Source organism: Octodon degus, unplaced genomic scaffold (genome assembly GCF_000260255.1).
Source record: "Octodon degus isolate 3935 unplaced genomic scaffold, OctDeg1.0 scaffold00008, whole genome shotgun sequence".
Lineage (NCBI taxonomy): Eukaryota > Metazoa > Chordata > Mammalia > Rodentia > Octodontidae > Octodon > Octodon degus.
In genome coordinates this window covers 9,317,858-9,327,883 of record NW_004524584.1, presented here as the reverse complement: position 1 = coordinate 9,327,883, position 10,026 = coordinate 9,317,858, and the positions used below count along the sequence as shown (strand labels likewise).

General features: G+C 40.8%; 1 protein-coding gene across 1 annotated transcript in view; it reads left to right on the top strand.

The window, feature by feature from the left end:
* The window catches only part of Acpp (acid phosphatase, prostate), a 52,494-nt gene that overhangs the window by 17,612 nt on the left and 24,856 nt on the right, over positions 1 to 10,026 (top strand). The window contains exons 5-7 of the mRNA XM_004625018.2: positions 3,389 to 3,487; positions 5,083 to 5,175; positions 7,004 to 7,136. Of these exons, the coding sequence (XP_004625075.1) occupies positions 3,389 to 3,487; positions 5,083 to 5,175; positions 7,004 to 7,136 (325 nt within the window). The remainder of the gene's footprint in view (positions 1 to 3,388; positions 3,488 to 5,082; positions 5,176 to 7,003; positions 7,137 to 10,026) is intronic.

Genomic DNA, 10,026 nt, shown 5'->3' with positions numbered 1-10,026 from the left:
TCACATTTACCTCATTCTTTTCTGAAGTGATAAAGACTGGATAGCAATACCAAATTTAGCCCATGTAAAGTAAGGGATCTATTTAATCTGAAATCCAGAAAGGTAGTGTTTAATTGATATAATAAAGAGAATACAGGCAATTACAGAGGAAAAGAAATAAAAATGAGGAAGAGAGAGAAGAAGAAACAAGCAAGATTATCCACCTATTTCCAGCTACCTGCTTGCTAAAGCAAACAAAATTCACCTAGAAGTTAAGAAGTCTACCAAAATCAGAGTTGGGTATCATGGTGCACGCCTGTCATCCCAACACTTAGAGGGCTGGGTCAGAGGATCATTGAGAGTGAAGGCCAGCCTTGGCTAGATAATGAGTTCAAGGCCATCTAAAACTGTATAGCAAGATCCTATCCAAAACAAAAAAGTCTAACAAAATCAACCAGTCAGTATAAGATTATACCCAGAACTGTGCTGAGTGATATAAAGAAATATATGGGAAACATGTATCCAAATTTCTTCCCAATTTATGATCTATCTGAAGAAAGAAAATTAGCATGTGTGAAACATGTAGAACACATTGCAAGATGATAGGCAATGATTTCAAGTACAAGCTGAACATGCTGGGGGAACTCAGGGACCTGTAAGAAGCTACCACAGGGCCATGACTCAAGTTTTCATAGAGCGGGAACTGGAGCTATACCTCCAGGATAGCAAAAGAGATGACTTGTATGTCCTTCACTATTGCATACTTGGGGTGAGTCATGCTTCAAGGCATTTGCCTGACAAAGGCTTGGAAGGAAAAGACGCTGGACCCTCAGAGGATAATTGTACATACAATTCAGGAGTAAGAAAGTGAAGGTCTGGAAGTAAATGGTGAAAGACGTCAGAGGAAGAAAAGCAAGGCTAGACAAGAGAAGAATCCGAGATGAAAGGAAGCAACTTATAAAATAAATATTGTTTTCAAGAAATTAGGTGTATTATGTGCACGTGCTAACTGCCCCCAAGAAATATAAACATTAGGTACTGTGCACATGTACTAATAAACTAGAATTGTAAAAACTGTTTTCTGAGTAGCTACTAAAATCCTAATATCTAGATGATTAGTAGATGATTAGCAGCTCTGTTCTAGATGTGCACAATATATCAGTGAATAAGAAGTATAAAGTGTTCATTCTCCCAGAGTTATTTTATAGGAAATGGGTAATAAAGAAAATAGTTTCGATGGAGATAGGTTCCTTGGAGGAAGTAAACAAGTCAATGTGTTAATTGTGGAATGTCTGGAAGAGCCGAGGTGGAATGGGAAGGGGTTGGGGAAGAGATGTTCTGGGTGAGGAACGGTTGGCACAGAGGCCCTTGGCTTCTGTTTTTAGGAAATGGTGTGGAGCCCCCCGGTGCTACTGGACAGAAGGATGATAGTAGAAAAGGACAGGAAAGGACTTTCTAGGGCCTACCTCATATGGACTCCTGTGAGTTGTGAGGATTTTGGATTTTATTTTTGATAACATGAAAAGCTAATGAAGTTTGTGGACAAGATGATCTGATCTTATTGATACCTTAAAAAGATTAAAAATAAAAAGAAATAGTGCACCTGCTGTGTAGGGAATGAACTGTGAAGGTATTATTCATTCCTGACCCCAAACTGGATCCTGTCTGCCTCTCAGAATCATAGAACCAATAACCAGACTGAAGACCAATTGAGCAGCACGAGAGACTTTTATTTTGGCCAAGAAATAGAAGTTAGAGAAAGACTTGGATATCAACTTCCTGACCCAGTAGAGATTAGGAGGTGAAAGAAATAAAGGAGAGGCTGGTAAAGACAAAAGAAATATTCCTATCTTTTCTGAAAATGTGCACAGATTTTTTTCTGAGGAATTCAGATGCCATTTCTTTTTTGTAAATGGATATTTCTTGTTCTTGTCATGGCAATTGGCAAATGGCATGGCACTAGAGGGGGGTGTCATTTAGCACACAGATAACATTATAATGAAGATAGAAATTGTTTATGGGTCACTTGGGCACAATCTGAGATTCAGTCAGTTTTAGCTGCCCTCCCCCCAAAAAAAGGAACTTCAGGCTTGTAGGTACCTTGTCCTCACAGATAAACAAGATTCAGATTAGAATAAAGTAAAAATTTAAATGAGGTCATGGAGGTAGAAGGAAAGGATGCCAGCTGAGGAATGAGGAAGCAGCTGAAACACAGATATGGTGGCTTATCCTGGGAGGAGACAATGAAAATAAACAAAAATGGTCTATGTTAGACACATTTCAAAAGTAGAGCAGAAAAAGTAGTATATAAGGCAGGTTTGTAAAGTTTGCCATGGGCAAAAGAAGAGAAATTGCCAAGAAGAAATGGTTAAAAGTGAAAAAGTTGAGTTTGGCTTTGTACATGTTAAACTTAAGGTCCTCAGCAAACGTTCAAACAGTGCTCTCCACCAAGAGCTGGAAATCCAGGCAAGACGGAAAGTAATAGCAACAAAATACATGTGAATGTGTTTCTGAGTAGGTGTGATATTTGGGATTGAATCCAGGGCCTTCACACTGAGTTACATCCTCAGTCCTTTGCTTGACTTTTTGAGATAGGATCCGATTAAGTCATTGGGCTTAAACTCGTGATCTTCCTGCCTCAGCTTCCCAGAGTGCTAGGGTTACAAGCCTGCACTACCACACCCAGCTAACAAAATATACTTGGGAGTCACCAGCCTACAGATTATAGGCAAAACTACAAGAGATTATGGAATTTAAACTTATTTAAGATTATCACTTTGTCCTCTAGATAGGCTTTAAATTATATTTTCCATACATATACACCCTCATTTTCACAGTCAGCAAATTTGCAAGAACTGAAGCGAAGGCATAGTTAGAATTATGTCTTAAGCTTCTTTCCAGAACCTTTCGTATTCTTGTACAGAAGCAGGGCATACACGGATGTGCACCAAGTGCTGGAAGTGAAAGGGCTTGGGAGAAAGCATGTTAACAGTTATTCATACAGAAAACTTCCAATTGTGAGTATTTACCAACAGTACATGTCTGATTAGGACAGTTCATGAAAGGAAAAAGGGGGAGAAGTTTCCAATCTAAGTATATATTCTACTATTTTAAGGCCTGATGACCATTTATCTTGTCCCCTCCAATTTTAGCATGTCCACTTAGCTCAAAGAACTTTTGAATCTTCTAGTAAGGTTGCTTTTGGCCTAATAAGACTTGTGCAGCTTCTTTTTATTCCTCAGATCATGTTCTTAATTAGTATGTGTGGTGGTACATAATGTGTAGCCTTCACATGTGGAGTTTCCCTCCCTCACCCTTCCTTCCCCATCCAGCCATCTCTTGTGCAGCTTCTTTGGCAAGGGTCTTCCAGCTAACTGTGATCTAATGACTTTTCTGTTGTTATTCCCAGTTGCTCTACCTGCCTTTCCGGAACTGCCCTCGTTTTCAAGAACTTCAGAGCGAGACTTTGAAATCTGAGGAATTCCAGAAGAGGATTCAACCTTATAAGGTTCAACATAGTATTACCGAGGGGTGTAATTGAGTGTTGAGAGGCAAGACAAAGGGTGACACTTCAGCAGTTTCTCCTTTGTTTTCTGAGACAGAGTCTCACCACATGTTCCAGGTTGGCTTTACTCCATAGCCCAGGTTGGCCTCAAACTCAGAATTCTCATGCCGCAGCCTCCCAAATCCTGAGCATGCACCACCATGTCCAGTTAAGCTTCAGCTTCTAAAGCATGGGATGAGCATGTCTGTCAGCAGCTGACTACAGCAATGGCTGTGAACAGTGATGTCAAACGTTTTAGGGCTTTCAATAACACAGCAGCCCCCTGCAGCACACATGGGTTCACCATCATGGGCTTAGGATGCCGCATTAGGAAGTCTTCACTCCCTGATCACCTTCCTTTTATAAATGGCTACAAACCAGTAGAAAAGCCAATCCTTTTCAGATTTGTTTCTGTGTCCCTGATGGGAACCAAGAACAAGTGTCTATCAAGACTGAAGCACTGGGGCTTTTTCTGTACTCAGAACAAGACTTTCTGAAGCTGAGCGTGGTGTTGTATGTCTATAATGCCAGTATTTAGGAGGCTGGAGGAGCACAGCAAGTTTGAAGCCAGCCTAAGCTACATAGTGAGTTCACAACCAGTCTGAACTCCATAGTGAGACCCTGACTCAAAAAAAAAAGGCGGTTTTTTTTGTTGTTGTTCTTTGTTTTTGTTCTATGCACGATCTTCTTCACAAAAGACAGGTGCTAAGCTTTGAATTTTTTAAAAACTAGTCTTTTGATTCAATTATGCATTTTGCTACAAAATCTAGAAAGAATACAAAGAAATACGTGGAGAATATATATATATATATATATATATATATATATATATATATATATTCTGAAAAGTTTGGCAGAGTTTCTTCCTCCATAACTCACCTGGCCTTGGAGCTTTTATGTTTGGAGGTTGGGGGAGGGGGAAACTGTTGAATCACTGGTTCATTTATCTGATGGACATCTGTTGGGGTTAACATTGGCTAAATATAGCTTCTTAGAAAATGTAGTTATCAGATAAACAATATCTTCCAAAAGTCATCCCAGAAATTGCTTCCAATTTCAGTAGTTAGCTACCTGTGTGAGTCTCATTATGACAATTCAAGAACACAGAAACTAGTGAAATGCTTGTGTTCCATACCTATTTCTCATTGATGGCCAGAGAGTAAGTCCAGATCCTACTGTGTTTTCCTGGAAAGTTGCAATGTTCATGTACTAATGAGAAACTAAATTAGTGTGTGTGCATGAAATTCTTTGCTTTTCATTATCATACCCAATATTACTGCACCACTTTTTTGCAAAGAAGAGCGATTCTCACTGGGAACAAATTCACATGCCAGAGAACATTTGGCAATGTCTGGAGACAATTTGGGCTGTCACAACTAGACCAGGAATGCAACTCACATGGATTGGGTAGAGGCCAGGATACTACTAACCATCGTACAGTGTGTGGGACAGCTTCTCACAACAAAGAGATCCATTCCAAGATATCAAAATACTGTATGCTGCAGATGGCAAGTACATAAATATTTATATAGAAATATTTTCCTCTGTGTTTGTTCCAGGATTTTATGAAGACCTTGCCTACACTTTCAGGATTCCAAGGCCAGGACCTTTTTGGAATTTGGAGTAAAGTCTATGATCCTTTATATTGTGAGGTAAAAGAAAAAAAAAAGATTAATTTTCAGTCTGATTTTATGATTTATGCCTACTTTGCAACAGATGAATAAATTTTTCTTCTCTTTTTGTACATCTGCCTATAGTTCATACATGCTTTGGTACTGACACATAATTCAAAGTTTCCTTGTATAGTCTTTTTTTTTTTCGGAACCGGGGATTGAAGTCAGGCCCTTGTACTTGCCAGGAAAGCGCTTATTCCACTGAGCCATCCCCCGGCCCCCTCCTTGTATAATCTTGACTTCTCTTTTGTCCATTGATACATAATTCAAGATTTCCTTTTATAATCTTGACTTCTCTCATTTTCCACTATTTATGTTTTCACCTTGTAGAAAATTGGAAACAAAGTTGCTTTCCTTCTGGACATTCTCATTTACTTATTTTGCAATCATTCAGGAGTGCTGGGTTTCTCTCAATGGACTTAAATGGAAAAAAAAAAACAGTTGTTATACAGAAAAAGGGTGAAAAAATTGCCTGATTTCTGAATATAGAAATAAACAAGCCAGCTATAAGCCAGGCTATTAAAATTTGTGTATCAGGGCAGAACATTTTCTCTGTGTAGTACATTTCAAATAATCTTTGTAACTAAATCATTATGGTTTTTTTAAAGATATTTGGTGGTTTTTGCTCATTAGGCTCCATCTTCTGGCAAAAAGGAGTATTTTCTATCCCTATTTTCCCAACCAGCACCCAAGACCTTGGGCAAAATTCTGACTACTCGCCTGACTCCCAGCTGCTTCTGAGCTGAGTTCAGCATGAGTGCACGGAGGATGGAGCTGCACACATAGTTCTCAGTAACAGAGGACACCGTGTCCCCAACCTACAGCAGCTAACTGCCCTGACCTCTATTTTTTCTTCCTTTTTGTTACAGTTGCTTTTGTTTATTCTGGGGATTAAACTCAGGGCCTCTGGAATGTTAAGTATGTGCTCTACCTCTGAGCTACACGTCCAGCTTCTTGCTATGGCTTAATATGAGGCCATATAATGAGGTACCCTTTTCATATCGCTCTTGCTCATTTCTCCTCTCCTCATTTGGCTCTGCTCTTTCACAATTTCTCCCTCCCACCACATTTCCCTCTTCCAAAGACTTAAAAACTAAAGGAATCCTAATCAATTCTTCCTACCAAGTAATGAGGTCTGGTCCAAGGTCTCTACTATTTACCATGTACAGACTAGCAGGTACACCTATGGAACTAGAAGGTCACAGGGCAGGCATAGGTTGTCAATAGCTCCAGAATTACATTCCTTGTCTAACTGGCCTGACCTGGCTTTTAAGGAAATAGCATTTACCCTGCTGGACTTTATCTTCCCCAAAAGCTTACATAAAGGTTTCTAAACCTTGCATAAAAGAACATGGTACATCTTTGCCCTATTGTATACTTTATCCACAAAATAAGAATCACACATCTAGCTAGAGTTAAGCCAAAGTTTGTGGTAGAAAGGGGAAAGCTAGTTTCTGTAAGTTTTTCTTCTGAAAAATCAGTATCACTATGTAAATTCTTTAAAATAAATAGCAAGAATAAGAAAGGGTTGACCTAGTAATGCTTAGAGATGAAAGAATATCTTTTGTGTGTGTTGGGGAGTGTTTTCTTTGAAATATGGTCTAGCTTTATAGTTCAAACTGGCCTTAAACTGACTATGTAGCCCAGGCTGGCTTTGAACTTGTAATCCTCCTGCATCAGCCTCCCAAGTGCTGGTATTACAGGTATGCACCATCACCCCAGCTGAAAAACCTGTTTGAAATCAACAAAAAAGATGATCATAAATAAAAATTGCACACACAATCTCCTCTTTTTTTATTTGCTATAGGGTATTCACAATTTCACTTTACCTTCCTGGGCCACGATGGAGACCATGACTACATTGCGAGAATTATCAGAACTGTCCCTACTGTCTCTTTATGGAATACACAAGCAGAAAGAGAAATCTAGACTCCAGGGGGGTAAGTATTTTACAAATGAAAGGAACATATTAGGTTTATGGTTGGATGGTCTGGTCCTGTGTTCCAGTCCTATCACAAATCCATGGAGTGACTTCAAACAGGACAATCACTCTTGCACCATTTCCCATTCTGAGAGAGGGCATCAATAACAATACCTATGTCACAGATAGCAAGAGCTAAAATGAATATATAGACCCAAAAAGCTTAGAACAGATAGCATCTGGAACCCAATGTGCTATTAGTAAATGATGTGTTACTATAATCATCAATATTATTCATTCTAGCCCTTAATTTTCCGACCTGGAAAGTAAAAGCTTTGGTCTAAAGCTAAATGGCCCTTTCCATCTCTTCCAGATGCAATAATCAGTGATTTGTGTCTAAATCCCAGGAAAATCAACTGGTTTATTGTACAGGATGAATTTTTCAAGTGGGAGCTTTGACAATAGTAGCTTGTTTTCCTGAAATCCTGTGTGATGAACATTGTTAAAAAAATAAAATATATCTTTCAAGTTAATCAACACCCACTGCAATCGAGAAGTTATGGCAAGTTCATTGGTATTGAGATGTGTTGAGGTTTATTGACCAATGATGCACCTTCTTGGTTAGGTTTGGCTATTGGCAGCCTGAGATGCCCTGCTATCATGAAGGCAGACCCAGGCAGTGGGATGTGGGGTCCTTGTGAGCAGGTTAGGTGAGTTTTAAGAAAGAAGCCAGGACTAGGAAGGATGAGGATAGAGGTCAGGGCTGCTGAGTGGCCAGGCCAAGAAAGTAAACAGAGGGCTGGCCAGATAGCCCAGCAGACTATAGCACCTGCTTAGGTAGGCTCAATGATCAGGGTTGGATCCCTGGCATGCTGTGCTGGCCCCGCTCCCGGCGTGCACTGAAACAGTGACTGAGACTGGGCGTAGCGGTGCACGCCTATAATCCCAGGGTTTAGGAGGCTAAAATCAGGAGGACCACAAGTCCAATCTATGTAGTGAGACCCTATAGACCTTGTACTAAATACATTAAAAAAAAAAAAAAGGAAATAAGTAGGGTGTGAGACTCACATGTGATTAATGCAGGCATTAAAATCAATTAAGGATAAACAGCAAGAGAAGATCCATTATGTGAAAGATTGGCCTAATGGGGAAACCCAAGCCTTAGGGTGAGGGTCTAAGTCAGGCTGATAATACTTTTCAGGCATTTTAAGGAAACCAACACAATCACCTCAGCATTCAGATGTTGCCAGGTGCTGCTACCCACCTGTCTACGCAGGTCAACAGAACTCTAGGAGACTGCATACGGGCATTCTGGGGGCCAAGAAGATGGGGATGATGTTCACTTCAGGTTGTGTAACCAGAGGAAAAATTCAAATCACCAAACAGAAGAGGAGTCAGGTATAGGCAGGACACCAGGGCTGCAAGTAACCAGGAGAACAGCTAATGAGGTATATAACCAGGTTAGTCAGAAGCATATTCATGTGAGATGAACAAAGTAGGTTGGGACTAATCATTCATAGAAGTGGCAGTTAATGACACGAGGAGGCTGTAGACCTGATGTTACAGAAGTCCTGCTTGTGAGGCACAGAGGCAGACTTGATAGAAAAATCCAAGCCTCTCTCCCCTCTGGGGGAATGAACAAGCCCAGCCCTTGGTTGGGGGTGGGGGGGCATATCCAATGAGAAGGCTTAGATGGAGCCAGGGAGGTTGGCATACTGACTATGCATGATACAAACTCTGTGGAAGCCCCAAGAAGAAGCCCAATCTTCTATATGCTTTACAACAAAAGATGCAGAGGCCACCTGTGGCCATATAACCACCAGGCTTCTTCTCTGACTCCCAGGCAGCAGCCTGTGGCTCAATCCTGCCCAACCAGACAGCAAATGTGGAACTTTTGATTTGCTTCCCCCGAGCTCATCATGGTGGGCTCAGGAATCCAGCCTCTCACTGCCCACCGTGTAGTCCCATTGTCCTGCAGCACTAGAATCACTCAGTGGCTGGCTTGAAAGGCAGAATCTCAGAACTCACTCCAGACCTGTTGAACTGAAAGCTGCATGTTAATAAACCTCAATATGTCTACACAAAATAGGAGTTGCCAGTAATCTGATATTAGCTACAGGGTGATACATGTATAAGTAAGGAAGGATACTGTCCTAACAGCTTGCTAATGTTTCTTCCTTTTTTTTTCTGCCTTAACTACTAGAGGATTACATTAGAGAGAAACACTTCCTCCCCACAGGTCCCAGTTTCCCCATCTGAGAAAGGCATTAAACTAGATTGTGTCTGCAAGAGTCCTTCCCTGAGATGCTCTCTGAAGGCTGGTATTTATGGCAACCCACTTGCCCTTCTTCCTGGAAGAGGTCCAGCTCCATTGATCAGACAGGAAACTGCTTCTAGCCAACGCCCAAGCTCAGCCCATTGTTTAGATCTGGCTAGACAAGAGAGATTTGCCAACTCTTTGTTTGTGTAATGATGAAGCAACTGAACAGTCCTGCACAGAAAACATCCATTGTATGGGTAACACAAAATACAAGATAGGAGGGCCTGCCCATCAGCTCAGTTGTTTAAGTGCCTGCTTAAACAAAACAGTCAGGCTCAGGATACTGTGGTTCAATCCCCCAATCCTCAAGCCAAACCTGAACACATCCTTAGGTTGCAAAAAAAAAAAAAAAAAAAAAAAGAACATCAGAAATATGACTGGCTTCCTCTGACCTATGCCAAACTCTATTGATTTCAAGGGTGATGCTGTTCCACAAGGGACACAAAAACATCCCTGCCCCCAAAATCCCCATGAATTGTTTAGAGCATCTATCTATCCACTCTTGATGTAGACCAGGGGTTTGCATATGACTGCCTGCAGGCCAAGTCCAGCCCACTGCGATTCTTGTAAGCAAAGTTACTGACACAAG